The 23,724-nt window shown below is 44.9% G+C and overlaps 1 protein-coding gene across 2 annotated transcripts in view; it reads right to left on the bottom strand.

Annotated features, from left to right (window-relative positions):
* The window catches only part of CCNC (cyclin C), a 174,054-nt gene that overhangs the window by 70,749 nt on the left and 79,581 nt on the right, over positions 1-23,724 (bottom strand). For both annotated transcript variants that reach the window (XM_069235548.1, XM_069235550.1), the window contains exons 7-8: positions 22,474-22,509; positions 21,690-21,781 (exon numbers count right to left, since the gene is read on the bottom strand). In XM_069235548.1, the coding sequence (XP_069091649.1) occupies positions 21,690-21,781; positions 22,474-22,509 (128 nt within the window). The remainder of the gene's footprint in view (positions 1-21,689; positions 21,782-22,473; positions 22,510-23,724) is intronic.

A 23,724-nucleotide genomic window follows, 5' to 3' on the forward strand; every position in this document is an offset into this window, starting at 1 on the left:
CCTTTTCTGTTGAAAGTACTAGTAAAATGTGCCCTCACCCAACTGTCAAAACACTGAACAATTTGACCTGCTTGAGGTCACCCAATACAGTTTCAGACCAGGCCACCGCACAGAAGATGCTATCCTAAAAATCATGAATGATGGTCGCCCAATTCTGGACCAAAAGAACTTATGTCTGCTCATCCTTTGTGAGATTGTCAGCCTTCGACACTGTCACCCTTATGCACTCGAGCACATAATGGGATTCAGGGGGAACGTGCTCAAATGGTTCGCTTCTCCCATTTCATTGTGCACAACAAATCAAACTTGAGGCGTCTTATTCAAACCAATCCCAAACGAGGAGTCCCCCAAGGCTACTCTCTCTCTCACACACTCAAACATTTACATGGCACCTTAGACGTAGAATCTCCATGACTGCAATCTTTCATACCATACGTACACTGATGACACTCAACTGTAGTCGAACAATATCTTCCATGGAGGACATAGTTTGTGTCAAAAATACTTTGGCAAAGGTCCAACCTGGCTTGCCCAGAACAACCTTAAACCAAACTCCCCGAAGACAGAATTCCTTCTCATCCCACCCACAGTCCCCCTTGCTGCTGCCTCTCCACCACTGATCACCCAAACTGCCACCCCTTCTCCCCTTCAGCAGTCACACCACTGGAGACCCAACCTTTTGATATTGCTATATACTTTGGTAGAATAAAAGTGCCTCTACCTTTCCCTACACCAGAACAGTGGGCCAAGAAAGTCCATTATAAGTCCAGCTCCCACTTCCAGGATTGTGTGCACCCGGGGGATCTCGATAAATTAAAAATAACAAATTGTCAGTGACCACCATCTTCATGCAAGCCATGACTGCCCAGGTGGTACTCTACTTCTGTCTCTCTTGTCCCACCAGATCCTTCTGAAACCAGACAACCAGGCTCAATTAAAAGCACAGCCTCACTCCATGGCCTGGAAAACAGCAAAAGATAATGAGAAAAATTGAATGACCCCTGTCATGTTACGCCAAAGATAAAAAAAAAAACGCCATAAGAAGGCAACAACAAAGTATCTCAACCATTGCCATTAGAGCAGCTGTACATCATCAAGGCTTGACACCACATCAAGGAGCTGCTAGATGAAGCAGCCTCATATCCCGCTTGCAACACTCCAGCAGGAGCAACAGAATGCTACAATTGAGAGCAGGGCTCCAACACCAGGCATGCTGGTCTCATATGTCAGATTTCATTATGTTAAATACAGCATGGTTAAAGAAGAGTACTAAATGCCTTGACATTTACATATTGAGTATTTTTTTTTTTTGATAAACACATTTTTATTGTTTTTCAGACATATACAGAAAAGGAAGGAAAAAACAGGTTCAAGTACAAGGCAAGGACGCATGAAATTTGTACATCTTATCATTGCTTTAGTATCGTTGTTAGCCATCAACAATAATGGGTTGTGGTGCTATCAGCAGATCTAGCCACTGTAGTGTCCCCGTGTAACATTAAGTATCTTATTACTTATCTGGTTTATGTAATCAATTCTAGCCATCGTCTCCATATCTTTTCGAATTTGTGTGGGCACCCTCTAGACTCAAATACCAGTTTCTCCTGATTTGCACACCAATCCACCCCCTTTCTCCATTTCTGGATCAACGGGCCTTCTGGGGACGTCCACGCTGCAGCAATATCTCTCTTAGTGACTAATAATGCCGTATCTGTCAGTGCTCGTTTAGCACGTGTTCCTCCCATTTCTTCCATTACCCCAATAGGATTAGCTTAGCTGATTTTTGTATTTCTTGACCCAGTGCCCTTCCTAGGTCTCAGATCACCCCTTCCCAGTACTTTTGTATTTTTTGACAGGTCCATACCATATGAAATAAGTCTGCTGGTTCATTCGGGCATCTTGGGCATTTGGCAGAAGGGTGGGCTCCCATTTTGTGTAGTTTGGATGGTGTCAGATAGGCCCCATATAAATAATAGAATTGTATCATGCGGAACCTTGCCGATATTGCCAATACCGTGGGTGCCATAAAGACTCCCCTCCATTCCGTTTCTTCTAGGGGTCCGACCCATGATTCCCACTTAGTCCTAAAAATGGCTAAGTTATCAGGAGTGTTGTTGATTAGGGTTTTGTAAAGTTGAGAAATGGCTTTCCCCTCCATATTTCCCATGAGTATTTTGGCTTCCAGTGTGTTAAAGTCTGGTATAGGGCTTGTGGTGGGCAGGTGGGTTCGCAGTGCGTGTCTTAGTTGAAGTTATCTAAAGAACTGTGTCTGGTTTAATTGAAATTCTGCTTGTAGGTCTTGGAACGATTTCATGGCCCTCCCTTTCCATATGTCCCCAACAAGAGAAATGCCTATTAGGTCCCATGTTGCAAATCCCTCCAGCGTGGCTGAGGCATACATCCATTTCCCACTCCATAGCGGAGTCTGGAGGGTAATAACGGTATTCCAGTGAGTGTGGCTTAGCACGGCTCACCATGCCAGGAAGACCAGTTTGGTTGTTTCCTCCATGTCACGAGGAAGCGATGCTCCGTACAGCATGTCAAGAACCTGTGGAAACCCCAGGAGTGTCAATTCTGTCTTATACCCGGGTCTCCCCAGCCCCCATTAAACCAGTCATGAACCACTATCAATTGGGTAGCCAGGTAATATAGATAGGGGTCTGACGCACCCAAACCTCCGTCATACATTCCTCTCCGGCAATGTTGTATCGCTACTCGATGTCTATTACCTCTCCATAGAAATCTTCCTGTGATGCTTTCAAGATTTTTTAACCAGGAGTAGGGGGTGAGGATGGGAACATTTTGGAATATGTATAGGAGTCTTGGCAAGATCATCATTTTGTATAGGGCCACCCCCCCCATCACATTCAAGGGGAGAGTTTGCTATCTCTGCATGTCCGTTTTGATTCTTGTTAGCAGAGGAGAGAGATTTTTGGCCCATGTTAATTCAGGCAGAAGGGTTACCCAGATCCCCAGGTATTTAAAACTTAATTTGCGTATGGGTATGGTATTTTGCCAATCGAAGCAATCACGTGTGTTTGCTAGCGGGATCAGGATTGATTTGGTGGAGTTCATCCTGAGACCTGAGATTAGTTCGTATTTCCTTAGAAGGCAAAGGCTCCTTGGACCAGTTATACTGGGTTCCTCCATATATAGCAGAACATCATCTGCGTGCAGAGCTATCCTGTCTTCATGAGATAGACCCCATTTCCATCCCCTGTATACCGAGTCCGCTCTGATCATCTGGGCTAGAGGCTCAATGGCCAGGGTAAACAAAAGAGGGAACAGGGGACATCCCTATCGAGTACCTCTGCGGATGTCGAACCTGTGGGATATGGTCGAATTAGCTTGTACACAGGCCATAGGGTTAGTGTATAATTTTTAATTAGGTGGCAAAATTGTTTTCCTATGCCTGCCCGTCGGAGCACCAGTAGAAGGAATCCCCAGTCAACTCAATCAAAAGCCTTTTCAAAATCTATGAGCAAGAAGGCCAGGCTTCAGGGCAACCGGCGTCTCTCCGCCAAGGCTACATATAGCCAGCGGATACAGTGTCGTGTACTGCGGGTTGCCATAAACCCACATTGGTCAGGATGGATTAGCTGCGGCAGGACCCTTTTGATGCGAGTGACAAGGATAGAGGCGAAAATTTTAATTTCTGTGTTAATCAAGGATATTGGTCTGTAATCCGCGCAGTGAGGCGAGGGGGGCTGGGTTTTGGGGAGCACCACGATCATGGCTGTATCTAGTTAAGGAGGAAAGGATCCACCTTTTTCTATTTCTGCAAAGGCGTCTCTAAACGTCTTATAATATTCCGGGGGGAACCCATCGGGACCAGGCGCCTTGCCAACGTTTAATGCCGAGGTCGCCGTCCCAATTTCGTCCTCTCTAATGGGTTCCTCTAAAAGCTGTGATTCTACCATAGGTAACTGTGGGAGGGGGATCTCGTCAAGTAGTTGACGTGTTTGATGTAAATCTATTTGTGTAGATGCTTGGTACAGTGTATGATAATAGTTGGCAAAAGCATTCGCAATTTCGGTATGACCCGTAACCAGGGCCCCATCCCCGTCATAAATTTCAGGGACGATCTTGGAGGCCTGATCGCAGGAGATCAACCAATACAGCATCTTCCCTGTCTTGTCCCCCCCAGCCATATATCCTTCCAGTGCTGGCCTTCCATAAATGTTTTGCGGCTTCCATGGATTGACCCCGTATCTCCTCTCGGATTAGGAGGAGTTGTTGCGTCAGTTTCTCGCTTGGGTTTATTACGTTGTCTCTTTTGAGGTTTATTGCTCAGCGCTCTAGCTGTGTGATATGTAGCGTTTTGGCACGTTCCTGATTACGTATCAGATTAGTAGCCATACCTCGTAATACCGCCTTCCCTGCCACCCATTGAGTGCCCTTCGAGGTTACCGAGCCTTCGTTTAGGTGGAAGTATTCTGGTTTGGGCCTGACGTAATTGTTCCTTAAAGTGATCATCTTGGAGATACCATGCGTTTAGCCGCCACATGGGGCGACGCCGGGGGCGGGCCGGGCCTAGTATGAGCCGGAGAGGGGCATGGTCAGAGATTCCTCGGCTAGAATCTCGATGTGTGAGAGGGTTGTACTATCTGTGCTCGGAAGAAGCATCAGATCTATTCTGGATTGGGAGCCATGGGCTGCTGAGGTGTGGGTGAATTGTCTCTGCCTCGGATGCCAAATCTGCCAGGCGTCACATAGTCCTGTGGCAGATAACCACCCCTTAATTTCGGTTGCCAGTGTACGTCTATATGTGGTGAGTGGGCCGTCTACATCTAAGGTCGGGTCCAGGGTTGCGTTGAAGTCGCCGCCTAGTATAGTGTGCCCAGGAGGTAGGTCAGAGAGAAGTTTTGTGAGTGCCTGGAGGGTTGAGCTGACCAGGGAGGGAGGGGCATAGATACTTATTATATTAAATGTGATCCCTTCTATCTTACCGGTAATGGCTACAAACCGCCCCTGTTGGTCTCTCCGTATTTGGATGTGTGTCATAGGGAAGGTACGATGCAATAATATAGCTACTCCTCGTGATCCACGTGTGTATCCCGCATGGTACACTGTATCAAAACCCCCACGAGTCAGGAATGGGCATTTATCCCCCAAAAGGTGAGTTTCCTGCAACATGAGTATTTCTTGTTGGTATCTATGTATGAAGGTGGATACTGCAGTACGTTTAATTTTGTGTAGGAGCCTGTTGATGTTCCATTACATAATTGTACTTGATTCATGGGGGGGGTGACTGTAGGTGGAATTTTACAGTTGTTGAGCCAACCTTTAGCTACTAGTTTGTGCGACTCTGAGGGACTTATCTTTAGATTTTCCTGCTGCAGATCCTCAGACTCTATTATATCTGTCGAGTCATTAAGCATCCTGCCCTGTGCCTCAATTAAAAAAAATATATATTAACCTTGCCTTCGCATACAAATTCTAACATTGGCCTTTAGAACGAGGCCGGAACCCACTTGCCCCCCCAACTCCCTCCCTACCCCATACTTCCCCCCAGAAGCATCTGTCGCCCAGATACATAACCCCTCACTTCTAAAACTGGTGAGGTGGCTTTCGAGTGGTAAGGCTGTGGTATTGGTGGCGGTGGACCCCTCCCTAGTATCGGATCATGCATAAATGTATAATACTCAATGTGTGATCAAGTTAGGCATAACGACCACCTATGCAGTCACAGGATTGGACTACGGGACAAGTCAGAGTCCTCTTGTGTCTTTAGCTGGACCTTGGTTGTATCCTGTGGTTTCAGGCTTGTCAGGGTGGCACTGGTGTTCTTTCGATTGTGGGTGTCTGGGTTCTGACTGATGAGCCCCGGGAGGGGAGTCCGAGCTGGATCTAGGTCTTCCTCTTCGTTTCCGAGAGCGTGTGCACTGACTGCGCATCGGTTGCTGCCCCCTTGGGTGAGCTGGCGTTGTCTTAAGCGGTGGCCGTGAATCTGTTCTGTGCATATCTAGTGGGGTTTCTTCCGTTAGCCAGGTCCATGCCGCGTTTGACTGATCAAAGAAGCAGGTTTTGTTATTATAGATCACCCGGAGTCTGGCTGGAAACAGGAGACGATACTGGATGTCCATTGATCTAAACTTTTGTTTCACTTCCATGAACGAGCGGCGTTGTTGCTGTACCTCTAATGTGTAATCCGGAAAAAGGAGTACTTTTGTTCCACTGCAGAGGTCTCCCCTGGAGCGAGCCTCCCGCAGGACCAGGTCTCGGTCTTTGAAGCTGAAGAGGTGGATTATTACTGGCCTGGGTGGGGAGCCGGGCGCAGGCCTTGCGTGCAGCGACCTATGGGCTCGTTCGATTGTGAACCATGGCATGAGGTGGTCCGCCTGCAACCAGGACCGGAACCAGTCCTCTAGGAACGTATCCAACGATGATTCTGCAGTGGCCTCGGGAAGACCCACTAGGCGAAGATTGTTACGTCGAGATCTGTTTTCGGCGTCTTCGGTGCATTTGGTTAGCACTGAGATTTGGTTTTTTAGAGTTATTTCATCTTCTGCCATGGAGATTCTGGACTCTGCCTCTGTGATTCGGGATACTGCATTGCAGAGATCTTGCCGGATCAGGGCGACATCCACTCCGACCTCCCCTATTTTTGATTCGACTGCTGTCTGGGAGGCCTGAATCGCCTGAAGAATCGCCGCCAGGTCGCTGGACAATGGCTGAGGGTTATTACCACCATTTGTGGTTGGGTCTTCTGACCGTGGGCCCACTGTACCTGGGGTGAATTGGTCCATACAAGTTTGTGCCGTTGTTTGTTTGATCGCTTTGTCTTTGCCCATGATGTTGGGTGCGGTTCTGGCCTCTCTAGGGCTGCAGTGATCGGTCAATTTCGTTCTGCCCTACTGTGGGGCCCGATGGGAGATCCCTGGGGATCTAATCTGATTCCCCCTGCGGTATATCCTAATTTATGAATCTATTAGATAGTTCCAGGGATATTGGGGGAACACGGTGTTGTAGAGTCTATTTTATCTTACTGTTTCGTTTTATTATTGTCTTGTCCCCTTCTATGTCCTTTACCCTGGTGGCGTTTTTATTTACTCAACATGGTCCCGGGACTCCTCCCCTGTCCAGCCGGTAAGGATGCATGGCATCCGGAGGAGGGGCGGTCAGCAAATAAGGAAAGGGTGAAAAAGGAGGCACTCCTTGTAGTCCCTAATGTGTCACCTCCAGACCGCACCCCACCGTGGTCCGAAGGACGGAGACAGGGCCCCTCTCTGCTCACAGGCCCCGAAGGTCCAGATTCACCTCTCGGTGTCCCAGTGTTTGTCCCAGCTCACGTTTGTAGTTGCTGCTTGTTTACTGTTACTTAATTTCTTCCTTTCCCCTCTCCGAGGGAGACCATTGGGGAGCGTGTCACCACGACATGGTCCCAAGTTGGCCGCACCTCGAGGCGATGTATTGTCCAGGCCCCGGACTGCGGCCAGCCCCGGGCTCCAAAACCCTCTCCCGGGCTCTAGCCGGGGGGCCCCTCGCTGCCACAGAGTCTCTTATCTCGGGGTGGGTCAACGAGCCCGCAGGTTCGGTTCTCCGGCCGATCACACCCTTGGTAGGCACTCCATCCCGGCCCGCGTACCGGCCTATAGCAGCGTGAGCAAGGGTCTCTGTGTCCCGGCGAGCACCCGTCCGCTCAGGCGGTCCAGCCCAGTGGTCCGCAGGTCTTCCTCCTAATATCTGGCCCACAGAGCGCCCGACCCCCTTCCTGGGCCTCGGTCACCACCGGAAAGGGGGGGGGGGGGGGAGATCAGGGGGACCAGAGAATCGCGGCGCCACGGCCCGGGCCTACCTTGATTTCCAGTCACAGCGACCCGCACCTCCTCCGCCTCTGGGTCCGCAGCCCTGCCTCCAGGCCGTCTGGGCCGCCACCGCCCTTCCGCCGCAGCAGGCCGCGCCTCAGGTCTGTCCCTCAGCCGCCATCTTGATTGGGGGAAGCATCGGTCGAACAGCGTGAGCAAGGGTCTCTGTGTCCCGGCGAGCACCCGTCCGCTCAGGCGGTCCAGCCCAGTGGTCCGCAGGTCTTCCTCCTAATATCTGGCCCACAGAGCGCCCCGACCCCCTTCCCGGGCCTCGGTCACCACCGGAAAGGGGGGGGGGGGGGGGGGAGGGAGGGAGATCGGGGGACCAGAGAATCGCGGCGCCACGGCCCGGGCCTACCTTGATTTCTCCCAGTCACAGCGACCCGCACCTCCTCCGCCTCTGGGTCCGCAGCCCTGCCTCCAGGCCGTCTGGGCCGCCACCGCCCTTCCGCCGCAGCAGGCCGCGCCTCAGGTCTGTCCCTCAGCCGCCATCTTGATTGGGGGAAGCATTGGTCGAACGGCGGGCAGCCAAAACCTCAGTCCCACAGGGCCGGGAACTCGCCACCCGGGACGGGGCAAGCGTTCACGGTGTTGATGTGCACGGATAGTAATTTTATGAGAGGCGGATGACGGAGGGGTCCTGAGCACTACAAAAGTGCGACCGCCATCTTGACGCCCTGGCCACGCCCCCCTGAATATTTTTTTCATACCCTGCACCCAACACTATGACGTGTTAGATCTGTAAACCTGTTATTCAGCTTGCATTGTCTTGCATGTTGTTCTCTCACAGAACTAGATCCAACTCTACTTCACCTACACCACACTTCACCTGCATGACACTAATGTACAAAACAGACTAGTCTACTGAAATAACTAGCATTTTGAAAACTACTCACAGCCCAAATGAAAGAAACACAATACCAGAATTAATACATTACCACACATCTCAAGCACTCCTCCGATGACCCTCATTTGGGATTTCATCAGACATCCAACAGAAACCAACAGCCAATAATAACACATACACTTGTTATAATCACGCCAACAAAAAAAACTATACTCTGTGCACGCATGTAACTTTCTATCATATGCACAACAGTGCAAAAGCCATAGAATTGGCAAAGCAGAGCCAAACCAGACACTCCAGAACCACACAGCTAAAACTATAAGAATCATAACACTCACACGTATCTACTGTCTTACTCATTATGTTAAGTCACATTCATACCATGAAATAGAAAGTGTGTGCAAGAAAAATGCTTGCCGTACTCCTGTACAGATGCATGACTCATCTGTACAGGATACTTTGATGACACCCCCACCACCAATACTGTGTACAATTTAACTTCACTTTTACGCAACAGTTATTACAAACCACAGACACTGTTACATGGAAGCATGCTTTCCTTAGTGAGTCTGTCTTTTACACTGTTATATTGATAGATTCAGTCAAATACATACCAACATAGACACACAGTATGGGTACCACTGAATTTAGAGTTCACCACTCACTAATACAAGAAAATACTGTGAAAAGAAGAATCCTTCCACAGAGGCACCTTTTTTCTGGAAGAGTGTGCTTTAGGAGCTGTTGGTAATTATCTTTCAGCTTTGAGATAACAAGTTTGAATACACTTGACTATCCATCTAGCTAATCCATTTTTTGAAATCGGATTACCTTTGCGACTCATGAAAATGCTACAAAAAGTTGTTTTGATTTTCCAAAACGTTTTGTCCTGTCTATGTAAAACGGGGCTGGTTTTAGCATCTAGTGTGTACAGAACTCTTTCAGCGACTGAGTCTGGTTGTGGAGAAAAACAGGTAACTCAACTGATTGGTTAATATGAATTGGTGAAACTACCCTAAAGAGAAATTCAAGGTTTGTCCTAAGGACTACTCTATCTTTATGTACTTGGAAAAAAGGTTCCTCTGAAGTGAAAGCTTGTATTTCACTTGCACGTCATAGTGAAGTGATAGCTACCAAAAAAACAACTTTCCACAAAAGAAATTGCAAAGAACAGGGGTGCATGGGTTCAAATGTTGGACCCATAAGTCTAGCAAGGACAATGTTAAGGTTCCATACAGAAGCTGGTGGAACCCTGGGTAGAATAATTGTTTTGGAGGTAAGCAGCTATAGCTGCTAAATCAATTCTAATAGATGAGTATGCTAAATTTGCCTTTTGTAAATGTAGCAGAAAACAATGTTTTGTACTGACGTTTTGAGAGGATCAATGTGTTTAGGTTGACAGAAGAATACAAAATGTTTCCAATTTGCAGCATAACACTTACTAGTTGTAGGCTTACGTGCCTCCCTAAGAATGACCATACATTCAAAGGGAAGTTGTAAATATCCAAACTCTGACTTCAGGAGCCACAATGCAAGATTGCGTGTTTTTGGGGTGTGAATGTCTGAACCACAGACACATCCAGTAGCATTGTGAACCAAGGTTGACGTGTCCATGTGGGAGCTTTGAGTATCATGGTGAATAATGTTTGTCTAAATTTGCGAACCAGAAATGGAACGAGCGGGAGAGGCAGAAAAGCATATGGAAATATCCATGACCAACTCATCCATAGAGCATTGCCCCTCGACTGAGGGTGTGGGTTTCTGGACGCAAAGTTTTGCCATTTTGAATTTTCTACGGTAGCTAAGAGATCTATTTCTAGTGTTCCCCAGAGGCGAAAGTATTGGTGAAGTACTTGTGGGTGAATTTCACATTAATGGACTTGTTGCTGCATCCTGCCTAATAGGTCTGCAAACTTATTCCATTCCTGGCAGATATTGTGCCAGTAACTGAATGTAATTGTGAATCACCCACTTTCAAACTGTCTGAGCTAGAAGGGACAACTGAGATGAGTGCCGCCCCCCATTCCCGACCACCCCCATTATTTCTGCAGATAATACATAAATGTCATGTTGTCTGTATGGACCAGAACCACTTCTAAATAGTTGATGTGATAAGTCGGATGAATAGAATCTAATTCCCCTTTTATTGTAAGGTTGTTGAGGTGAGCTCCCTAACACACCTGTGATGCATCTATTGTGACATTGATCCCAGGCACAGGGTCTTGAAAGGGCTCCCCTTTTGAAAGGTTGGTGGGATTCCACCATTGCAGAGGGTGGCGAGTCTGGTGGTCCAACAACCCTAGCTCCTGAAGGTTACCCTGTGACGGAGATCACTGACGAGACAGATACTACTGTAGTGGACGCATGTGTAGTCTTGCATGAGGAACAATGGCAATGCATGATGCCATCTTCTCCAATAGTTGCATCACTAGTTTCATTGTGTATGATTCTCCTGTAATTGAGCCAGGAGATTGTGAAAGGCCTAAATCCTTGCTGGGCTCGGATATGCCAATTCTGAGTGAGTACTGAGAACTGTTCTCAGATAAGGGTGTATCTGTGAGGGTTGAAGATGGATTTGAGATAGTTTGTTGTAAACCCCAAAGTGTGTAGCCGATTTACTGTGTACGGAGTAGGCTGATGGCATTTATGGATGGTATTGGCTTTTATAAGCCAGTAGTTCAAGTATGGGAAAACATGAATGTGTTGCCTTCGAAAAAATGCAGCTACTACAGCAAAGCATTTTGGGAATATCCTTGGAGTGGTTGTTACCCCGAATGGTAGTACTTTCAATTGATAATGCTTTCCCGCAATGATAAATTGTTAATATTTACGGTGTGGCGGATGTAGGATAATGTGGAAATAAGCACCTTTGAGATCTAATGGTGTCATGTAATCTCCTTGCTGTAATAGAGGAATACCATCTTGCAGAGTGGCCATATGGAAATGTTGTAAAATTATGAATAGGTTGAAAGGATGAGATTAGGAATTGGTCTTAAGGAACAGTATTTCTTTGGTATGAGAAATTATAGTGACTATACCCCTAAACCTTGTTGGGATATGGGAACCGGTCCTGTAGCCCCTTTTCAGAAGGGACTGTACCTCTTTTTTAAGAGAATGAGATGGTCCTGTGAGAGCTTGTGAAAACCAGGAGGCATAAATGGTGGAGTGGAAATGAATTCTAGACAATAACCACGTGGGATCATTTATAGAACCCACTGGTCTGTGGTGATATTGGACCATTGGTGATAAAAAGTTGCCAATCTTCCTCCCACTGGAGATGTATGTGCGGTGGGGATTTGTAAAAAGTCACTGTTTGGTATTAGAGGGAGATCCTCTAGTGGTGGATGCTTTACCTCTCCCTCTATTATTTGAGCCTCTATGAGATCCTCTAAAGGAACCCCTGTTGTAAAAATGTGTTTCTTGCTTATTTTATGAGGTGGAAGGCTCAGTGGGTGATGTCTTGAAACCACCCCGAAATTGTGGCCTCCAAAAACTACCCCTGGTGGGTGTAGTTAGTAAGGCCTCCATGGCTTTGGCTGTTTCAGAGTCTGTCTTTAATTTGTCGATAGTGGCATCTACATCTGGCCCAAATTAATGCTCAAAAGGAATGTTCAGGACTGCCTGTTGTATCTCTGGCTTAAATCCTGAACACCTCAACCAGGCATGCCTTATGAGAACACTAGTGTTCACACCACACGCTGCTGTGTCAGCCGCATCCATGGCACATCTGATTGGGTTATTTGAGATGGCCTGTCTTACATTTCGCCCCAGTGGGCCCTGTCATACCTCGCCAGGAGTGCTTGATAATTTGCAATTATCTAATGATTTGCAGTTTGAGCAGCCACTCTTGCCCGCTGCGTCCAGTTTCTTGTTCTCCTTATCAGGAGGAAGAGCTTCCCCTGACGTCTGACTATTAGCACACTTTTGTGCTGGACTAACTTCTGTAGAGTCTGGTGGTAGAAGTGTTTTTATAAACGTTGGATCGGAGGGTGTAGCTTTATATTTTTAATCTACCCTGTGTGTAATGATTCCTGCCCTAACAGGTTTTTTGAACATGTCAGTGGCATGTCTGAGCAGGCCTGTTAGCATAGGCAGAAACAGACTGTGTGTGTATATAAGAGTGTTAAAGAGGAAATCCTTTTCGACTGGGTCTGTATAAATCTGCACATTATGATATGGTGCTGCCCTTGCAATAACTTGATTGTATGCAGTTGTGTCCTCAGGTGGAGAAGGGCTTGCTGGATGAAAGTCAGGGCCATTAGGGAGAATGGGATCGCGATCATATAGATCCCATGGATGCACATCTTGTGGAACATCACCCAAGTCATCTCTATGAGGTGAAGATGCTTGTGGAGAGAACTGTGGTTGAATAAAAGATGTAGGTGATTATGGCAGTGTAGAGGGAAGTACAGGAGAGTGTGGTTGTGAAGGCCAAGGTAGCTCTGGAGCCTTGTGTTTTTCTTTGGAGACTTTCTTAGGTGAAGGCACAGTGTCCAATGTTTCTTGGAACGCAAGTCTTCTTTTGATTGGAATAGGAGAAGTTGTGATTTTGCCTGTTCCTTTTTGTGTGTGAATTTTTCGCTGTCGAGCATACATCACTTCCAAAATAGGCTCTACAGAAGAAGTCTCCTCAATGGACATTGTAAAGAATTTGCCAATTATACTTTTCGGTTCCAAAATATTTGGCACTGAATGCTTTTTTCGAGCCAAAAGCGCTGGCTCCTAATTTGATGGCAAAGTCTGTTTTTTCGGCGCCAAAAAGGTCGATTCAAATGCTCAACTCGATCCCAAAATAAATTGGGATGTGGTTGCCACTTTGGCCTGTGCCAAAGGCATCTTGGTCTTCATGAATTTTGGTGCTGGAATTTGAATGTACTTTTTGGATCCTACCAATGCCCAAAGGCAGTGGATGACTGATGACCAATTTGGAAGTCTTTTAAAGTGTTTTTTCCTGGTGAGATGGGGCTGGTGTACTCATGTACTGCACAGCTAGAATGGACTGACGCTCCCTGTCCGAATCTTGGTCTGTCTCGGATTGAAAGGGGTACCTGGTGTCCAACTTCTTCCTGTGCGTGCTCTTCTCCAAAGAGGACATCGGTGTCTGTGTTTGACACCATTTTTAACCGATGTGCTCTTCGATCCTGGAGAGTCTTTTTGGAACGAAAAGACCTACAGGTGTTGCAGGTCTCCTCCTTAAGCTTCGGGACAGGCACAAAGTACACACAAAGTGTTGATACGTGTACGGTAACATGAGGAGTGACATCAAGGACAGAATATAAACAGTCCATTCCATTAGCCTAGCATAACAGTTGTTGAAGTAGGCGCAAGAAGGGCATGGATGCCACTCGGTGTTGAACCAACCCCAATGATGATCAGATCGATTTGCTAAAGTGTAGAATACTCGATCGAAAACTATACCGTCATCAACAGAAAGACAGAAATTAAAGTTCGAAAGAGACCAAACCGAGATCCACCGGAGCGAGAGTAAACAGGTCCGAACCAGACTACGGAGAGAAAACAATCTAACAAAGGACCTGTTGCTCATGCGCACTATCACCAAGAAGAGAAGTCACTCAATCTTGTGACTCTAATAGATTCTTCGAAGAAAAACAACTTGTAACACTCAGAGCCCAGCACTAGATGAGGAAATATAGAAAGCATGTGTATCTACAGCCACATATGCCATTGAATATATGAATGAAAATGTGCACAATATATCTGCGTATGCCGGGGTATCACTTACTACAGTGGCTCACCTTTACTGGAAAAGATGCTGTAACACTGCATGGCCCACTCCTACATCACTCTAGACTGTGGAATCCAAGCAGTAGTGCTGCGTAAAAGTGTGTCTATTGTTCCAGGTCGTTGCTCTACAGATATCTTGGCTACACACACCAGCAAACAATGCTGTTGAAGTAGATATACTACTGGTAGAATGAGCTTGCACCTTAGTCTGTAATGGTGTGCCAGCTTGGTGATGACTAACTTACATGGTATTAGTTATCCACCTTGCTATACTCTGTTTAGAGAGAGAGAATAACCACTCCTTGGAGCACTGTATGCCATGAATAACCAATTGGATTTACGGAACTGTTTTGTTAAGCTAAAACTTCAGACATCTTGTGACATCCAAGGAATGTAATGATCGTTTTGCTGCACTCTTGGGATCTAGAAAGGAAGACTTTAAAATTATTGGTTTATTCAAGTGGAGAACTGATGGAACTTTTGGAGTGGAGTGAATGTTTGATTCATTAGAAGAATCACTATCATTCTTGAACTGAAGAAAGGGTTCCTGAATGGTGAATGTCTGTATTTCACCTGCTCGTTTTGCTGATGTTCGTGCCAGCAGAAGAGCCACTTTTCAAGAAAAAATGTAATGTCCATTTTGTATACAGGCTCAAATGGGCTTTTCATAATTTGAGAATGCACAGTATTTAGCTGCCAAAGTGAGGGAGGACGTCTCACTGGCAGGTAGACCCTAAACAGATCTTTGAGGAGTCTGTTAGACAATAATGATGATGATGTCGATCTTCTGAAGCAGGACACTGCCACTAAGTGAACCCTAATGGAAGCATGAGCAAGATCTGACCAGGCCAGATGTATTAAGTAAGGAATGAAGGATTTCTTCTGGTGTACACTGGGTGCATGCTTGACCGCTGACACCAGATACAAAACCGCATCAGTTTAAGAGTGTAAGTCTTGTTTGTATTATCTGCACAAGCTGTGGCTAAAATCTCTATGCTTTCTCCTGGGATGTTCAGATGTGAAAACTCATTAAATTCAGGAGCCAAGCTGACAAGTGTAAGGATCTCGGGCCCCAAATGAAGTACTTGGCCTTGATTCATGGTCAGCAGAGACAGAAGTGGTTGCAGTTGGATGTGCTGCCTGCCTGTCAGAGCAGAAGTAGCTTTGTGAACCAATGTTGCCTTGCCCATTTCAGATATAAGAATGATCCTGCAGGGCTCCGCCTTCATCTTCATGAGAGTCCTTGCAAGGAGAGGAGTCAGAGGAAAACTGCATGCAAAGATTCCGGACATTGTGATTGAAAACATCCCCCATCAACCCTGGTCTGGATACCAGCTTGCGTAGAATCAGCATTTGTGGTTCTAGGAGGCTGCTAACAGGTCCAGATTCGGCCTGCCCCACTGGTGGAAAATTTCCTCCAGGTCATCCTGATTGATCTCCCATTCGTGGCAGGTATGTTTCATCCTGCTTAGCATGTCTACTATGATACTTTGTGTCCCCGGCACATGTTCTGCCTTCAGATCTATTTGATGACTGATAGACCACTCTGAAATCCTTTGCACCTCATGGGACAGTGTTGTTATCTTGTGCCCCCTTGCTTATTGATGTAGCGCATGCTAGTGGTGTTGTCTGTGTAGATGAGCACAGTAGTTTTTTGTATCTCTGCAGAAAGGATTGCAAGGCTTGGTGTACTGTCTTGAGTTCCAGCAGGTTGATATGTAGGAGTAAACTGAGATGCTTCCCATTTGTCACTGTCATCTTGGTGATGAGCTCCCCAACCCTCTAAGGAAGCATTTGTTGGAATCATCAACCTTAAAAAAACCTAAGGAATGAACGCAAGGCCTGTGGATAGGTTCGCTTCTGGAATACACTAGGAAAGAGCTGCACGTATTCACAGGGTGACATGAACTGTATCATCGAAAGAGCCTTCTGTTTGGATCCACTGCCTGTCCAGTTCCTCTTGCAACTGTTGCATCTGAAGGCGGCAGAACAGTATCAAGGGAATACATGTGGACATCATCCCTAGCAGGGATTTGAATAGGCAAACTGAAAGTGACTTTTTCCCTTGCGTTGAGCCAAGTGCAACAATCTCGTCCATATTTCAGGAGTTGGATATGCTTTGTTTTGGACTATACCCAGTGTAGCTCCCGTGGTGATCAACCTCCTGACCTCTCTCTCTCCTTTTTTACTCTCCTGGCAGTTGAGACAATACTCACTATCCTCCCCTGAAACCGGGCCTTCCCTCAATTTAAGCTTTTAGAACCACAGCAATAACCTCCCCTTGCTGTCTTTTAGGACTTTCCCAGAAAGTCTATGACATACTTTACAATCCTTCCCCCTGTGGGGTGGGTAGAAACAACATAATATGCAGTCCTTGCGCTGATCTTCTGAATGCAGCCTCTTCTTCCCACAGGTTCCACATGGTCTTTTGTAGTCTGCTCTGACAATGTGGAGTCAGATTTCAAGCATATGGTTATTGTAGTAGAAGGCAGAAATAGCTATATCTCTCTGAAGATTGAGAATAGGTATAACAGAGCAGAGCCCAGGGGAGACTTCATCACATGGCATGCGGTAGAAGATTTGAGAGACTGAAGCCTCTGAGGGGAGTGTTCTAGTGGGTGCTTCAGCCTAATGGTTTGAAGTTTAGCCTCTTTTAAATGTTGGAGCTATGTTACTAAAGTGAAGGCTTCATGGCCTTCCCAGGCTATATTTTACATTACACTGCTTTTTAATGGTACGGTGGGACTTCCACTTCAATACCAGGGAATGATTCAAGCATGTGAATCTATAAAAGATCCAATATTGGAGAGTTTTGACTTCTGTAAACGTGAATTGTTTGTACTGTTAAAGAAGACTCAAATTTAATTGCAAGTAGCTCATTTTAAAAGCACATTTTTGGAGACCTCATTTTGAGCAACAGAGAGCTGTGTACTACCAGACCAGCCTCATGATTTGGCTATTTGATTATGCTCTTAATTTGGTTTACATATTATTTCTTTAGGCAATTGATGTGCCATGAGCATACCATTTCACTGATTATTCTATTTTTTGCTAGTTATATTACTGCTGGAATGTTAACAATATTTACTGAATAAAACTAACTTTGAAAAGACTGCACAAGTGCATTTGTTGAATTTATTTGGGAAGGAGTATCTGAATCTACTTTGCCTCCCACTGGTCCTGACAACGAATCATGACAACTGGGAGTACTTCAGTCAATGAGCCCAAAGGGCACGGAAGAGCATCCCAGGAGACAGCTGCCTTTTACAGAACAGAGCCACGCTGGTTTAAAAAAAATATATATAATGTTTTCCAAATGTCACCACTGGCCTGGTCAGAGGGGGTGGTTGGAAAAGTGATGGCATTGGTCCTAATGCTGCTAATCAAAATGTTTAAACTTCCCCTTTGCTCCGACATGCCTACATTTTGTCACAAAAGAAATAGGGCCATTTGCAAAAGTTCTCCTTAACAATCTTCCGTGGACACAGAATGGCCAAGTCGATATCTTACTTTAACTCTGGTTCTTCTCTAGCTGAGATGACACTTCCATCCATCAACTCCAGTAGTTTCTCACTGCTATTAAGACTAGCTCTTCTGTTTGTCCCAGATCTTTGCACTAGGCGCAAAGAAGATATGCCTCTAGAAGGCAGACCTCATCAAATTTTCTTTACAATTAGCCTCCATTTCATCCATGTTGAAACATGCTACCGATCTATGTTCTTAATTTAAAAAAAAGAAGAAAAAAAAATCTACTCTAGTGTGAGGATCTTGGTGGTCTCCATGTGCCTAGGTAGCCTTATCAAGAAGTACACGGACATACACCCCTTTGGGAAAGAACAGTCTTATTTACTTAAACTTCTAGCTCAACCCTGGGTAGCTGTGGCTGCGAGCAGTAAGACTCAGTAAATGAAGTTTGTGTAAAGCATTTAACATCACCAGATAGCAGAATAAGAAAATCACACACTATCAAAAAAAGACAATTCATAAAAACAGAGTTCCTTTTTATGAATGTTTGGAGCCTTCTGGCCGATTTTGACAATCAAGGACTCTAGAGTTGATCTGCACAGTTACCTTGTCACCAGAGAGATTTTGAAGCGAATTTGGAACTTTAGCACAAGACAAGACATAGGAAACAATGGAGTGATCCTGATGCTGAGGGGTACAGGCAAAGATGCTCACAAGGATGCTCCAGTTGTGGTGCGGTCTCTGTGATGGTTCCTCAGTTCATAGGAGATGTGGGGCAAACCTGGTCACATGAATTGACATCCCTTGAAGTCTTCTTTATTGTAGTGGTTGCACAGTTGTGGCACGTCGCAGTTGAAGGAAAAACCTTTGGAGGGTGCTTGTACCACTGTATTCCATCGAATCCAGTCTTTGACAGCTCTTGTCTAGCTGACTACGATGCAGACTTCAGCTTTCTCAGATTCCTTGGTTGGTGCCCGAGCAACTAGTAGTGGGGAAACTTCCACGGGGCTACCACTTTGTCCAGTTGGACTCTTACCGCTCGTGTCCCTGTGGCAGGTTCAGGGGGACCAGCAACCCTAGCCTTGGAGTCACTGGAGTTGGGAAATCAAATTTTCCCAACGTCAGAAGCTACAGGCTGGGACCGAACTCACTAGCCCAAAAGTGCAGCAGGTGCAGTCCTCTTGGCAATGCAGCCTCTCTTTGCACACTCCAAGGCCAACTGGACAACCTTCCGGTTCTCTGTTTTCCTCCAAACATGAACTGAGGGTAAGGGTGCCAGGGGTGCCCATTTTATCCCAGAAACATGCCTGAGGGGACTACACGGTCTCAAGTACATGAGCTACTGGGTCCCCTCCTCCCTAGTGTCTAACTTTCTGTGATGTGGGGGCACCTGGCTATCCCATAGTGCCCCATTCTTGCCCCTTCCAAGATTGCACGACCCTTCCTTGGTCATGGGGCGCAAGATATCCCACCCACCGGGTGTGGCTACCAGTGGGCCACACGCCCATGGGAAAACCAGTTCTAACACTGGTTTACTATCTTGGCCCTGTCTCACAGATGTCTGCAGGAACAAAAGTTATCCTGCTCAGGAGTGTTGTGGTCAGGGCCTCTTCAAAGGTGGATTCACCCTTGAAGCTCGCCTTTTGGGTCAAAATTATTTGCAGACTTCCTAGGGGAGGAGGTCACACCTTGCTCCAGGGCTAATACTTTTGTTCAAGAGCCTGGGAGTCGTTCAAACCTCTCCCCAGGTGGTCAGAATCCCATCTATGTGTGAATGGCCTTTGTGAGGCCATTGCACTAGCTGAGGTGGAGGGTAGCAACTTTCTAAAAGTTGCTTAAAATTAATAGTGACATTAAATCCGATCTGACTATCAGATCAAGTTAAATTTTCCCATTAATATGACACCTTACTTGACCTGATTAAGTGGTCCCATTCAGATGCTGGAAGCATTTAAGCGTAAACCGTTTAACCATGTGTTAGCCAATAGGGCTTCTAAATTTCGTCAGCAAAACAACAAGTTGGAAGAGTTGCTGGAAAGACAGATAAAAACATATGTCTAATTTAGGAATATATTGCTCCCTACCCTAGGACTTGGTAGGCCTACCTTAGGGGAGTCTGACCTACATACTTAATGAAGTAGTCCCTTTGCCATTAGGGGTAATACTAGCACTGTATCACACTACCCTTTCAGTCTACCATGGCAAGGTGAGGTGTCTCATGTTTTGTACACACAGGATGCCACAAACAGTGCTGCAGCCCTGTGTGGACACTCTGCTTTAAATGCCCTTGGCAGCATATACTAGGGGCTTATAAGTAAGGCGGTACTTGCCATTTGGGGATAGCCAACTAAACATACTTTTGTATAGGGTTAAAGCACTGGCACTGAGGTCTGGTTAGCAGGCCTCAGTTCACTCTCAATATTGAAAAACCAGCAACATCAATAAAGTGGGAGTGAACATGCAAAAAGATGAATTTCCTTACATCCGGATTATGAAGTCCCCAGCAACTAATGGTATACATCTCTTCTCTTACCTCTTCCTCAAAAATCTGGGAAAAGAATGTCATTTCTCAGCTATCACAGCATCGTGATTCAAACAGACTTCTAGACTGGTCTCAATTGGAGTATCGACTGCTGCACATAACAGAGGTTGCTCCCCTAACTTATTTGGAGAATCTTTGTGTCATCACTTGATATTATATCCATCATAATGTCTCATGCAAGACTACTTCTCAATATTCCTCAACACGACTTGACCACAAGTCATTTTGCACAGCAATATTTGTTACCTACAGTCAAAAGCTTAATTTCCAAGTCCCTTTGTTTTTAGAGCCTTTTCCAAGAGAGGTCCCAGTTCTCAGTGTAACCCCCATGCCACTCCCAACTTACTTGTGAGCAATGGTCTTCCAATCTTCAACTTGGCTTGTGTCCTCCCACATTAAGAATGCTAGGCAGGGTGGGCGGACATTCTATTATCTGACATCTAAGCTCTGGTACCTAAAACCTAGCTAAGTCCCTAGAAGATCTTCCTCTTAGCCTACGGTCCAACAATTGGTGCCAGAATGTCCTACTGTAGCAACAGCATGCTCTAAAAATGTAATTCATTCACACTTCAACCTTATATAAAACTTTGGTGACAGCTAAGGTTATTTATCATACCTATTGTATTTAACCATCATGAATTCTTCTTAATCAATTCCACTTACAACCAAACATCAGAACCGATGGATACCGCATTGATTTCACCGTTTAACTGTCATTCATTTCATTAGAAAAGACTGAAGAATCTATTGACGCTAAAGAAAATACTAATATTGGGCAAATTCACAAAGAACTAAGGTAGATAAAACTGGGCAGAAAAAAAGTCTACTGAACTACTGCAACTACTGATGCTTATTCACCATTAGAGAGTAGTAAAGAGCAAGATCAGTCAGCTGCAATTAAGCCAAATGGACAAAAATGTACTTCAAATGATACTTGTCCGGAAAGCACATTGTTCTTCATTAGCAAATGTTGTAGTATTGAAGTACTAATAAAAAGAAAATCAAAGTGAAGGTCAAAGGTGCTAGCCATCCTGAGAATAATTCACTGGCGGTGAAGAAAAATACTATATAAGCCTTTTTGCGAATTGTTAACTGGTGAGAAATTTATCCCATTAGAAAATATAACAATATCTCCTAAAAACACATTTATTTGTAGGCATAGTTCAATATTACATGAATTACATGATGGTGTGCTGAATGAATATTAGTTGCTGTAACACGAAAGAATGGTACATCATCTATCTCGAATTATGCATGCATAATTAATAAAAACTCCATTTACCATGCTAAAGGAAGCAACATGTCTTCTTGACCCATATCCTGAACATACTGGAGCAGTGGTCTGTAAGGATGGTACACTATCAGACAGCAATCCTACAGCAAGTGAGAATGCAAGAAAACACACAACATTAAGACAAACTGCACAATTACCTCACCCATAGTTAAAAGGCAGGCATGGATTTTTTTTTGGGGGTGGGGGTGGCGAGGGGATTCTGGAGGGGGTTGTGCTATGAATGAAGGCAAATCTGTTACAATCCCAGAAGCTTCTTTACTGCAGTGTGAAGTGATGTTGCTGATCCAGAGGCGAATACACCCAATTTCTTACACTAAGCACCCACGTTTTATTCCCTGAGACCAAACAGGAAGTCAAACCAACAGCAAGCTACATCTATTGCTCATGAAAGGAACTTTAAAAACAGCATATAATTATCTTGTAGAAATACTTGTTATTAAGGGACAACTCAGTTTCTAGTGTGCGCTATACAAATGTTGGGCACTTTTTATTTGGCAAGGCAGAATACCAATAGTTGACCAGGTTGAATCGGAGCATGGTTGGTCAACATGTATTTGAAAGAATTTGATGCAGATTTCATAGCAGAATAGATGATTTTAGTTTCCTTCTAGCCAGTGAACATATATATTTTGTAGGGGAATGGTAGAAGCATTAAAGCAACAAAGCATGCAATCTTCATTTATGAGGAATAATGCCCAAACAATAAGTGTTTTACCAGACAAAAGTAGCAACCAGATTCTAAATAGCAATATGAAGCCCTTAATATACATACCATTAGTTCTAAAAGGTAGAACTCACACTCGAGTATCTGAAAATGAAAATAAAACGTTGGATTTTAAATGAAAGGACTGGTGTGTTTCACCTGAAATAAAAGAAATTAACAATATACACATCTTAATCAAAACAGACTTTGAAGTATACTACAGCATCATGCAAGATTCAAAACAGACGCTACATTAAAGGAACAAGTCAGTCATTTCGGCCTGAGAGGTCAAACCAATATAAAGATGGGAAAAACAAAAAGTGACGGATGCTCTGGAATGTGGCCCTGGATGATTACCAGTGGACGAGATTAATTCAAGCTTTCCATCTGTCATTTTTTATTTTTCCTCAGCGAGCCTCAGGTAAAACAGATGTACCCTCTCACATCTTGCTGTGATATGTGGTTCAAGGGTCGCCTTAACGATCATCAAAACAAGGCTAAAACATCATGCTGTTACTTGTGTTTCCAGCACTTTCAGGCTATTTCCAGCTGGTGTCAATATTTTCACAGCAACGTTTATCCAAAATGGAGGAGAACTAAGTTGCATGCATGGAATACGACAACAAGAAATACAATATAGAAATTTAAAGTTACAGTATGTTGAGAAGGAGTTCTTAAAATACGTTCTATAAACTATGCTCTTCTTTTGCAACAAATAATGGATGTTAATAGCCCTAAAAAACAGAAAGGGGATGATCATGGTTTATGTCTAACTCCATCAATGAAAACACATTCTCAAATTGCTAAGAGGTTAATTTACTTCGATATTCAAAACATTTAGCACCTGTAATACAAATATGTGCCACAAAGAAAAGTCAATTGCCATTTCCTAATCACATTTTTGTTTCTGAGAAGATCTGCTTTCCCAGCTATGTCGGAAAGCCCAACTGGCATTTCACACGTCCGGGAACCCTAAGTGGATGGTTTTACAGCTCTCACACAACAATTTAAATCTTAGTCACTAAACTAAAACTGTCCATCAATTTAAAAGGTTAAAGCAGGACTTTCACACACACAATGCCATAACGCAAGTGCAGACCTAGAGACAAAAAAAAAAAAAAAAGATGGGATTAAAAAACAACTCGAGTTTATTTGCACAAAGCGTAATACAGCGTACAGGTTGCAACCTAACAGCAAATACTTAAAGCCTCTTACTTGAATAACAATAGTTTTAATCAAGGTGGCTGCTCGAAATAACAATATGAGGGCTTTGCCACCACAATTATGCGAGACAAATCTTTACTTAAGGGAAACATAAAA

This window comes from Pleurodeles waltl, chromosome 5 (assembly GCF_031143425.1).
Source record: "Pleurodeles waltl isolate 20211129_DDA chromosome 5, aPleWal1.hap1.20221129, whole genome shotgun sequence".
Lineage (NCBI taxonomy): Eukaryota > Metazoa > Chordata > Amphibia > Caudata > Salamandridae > Pleurodeles > Pleurodeles waltl.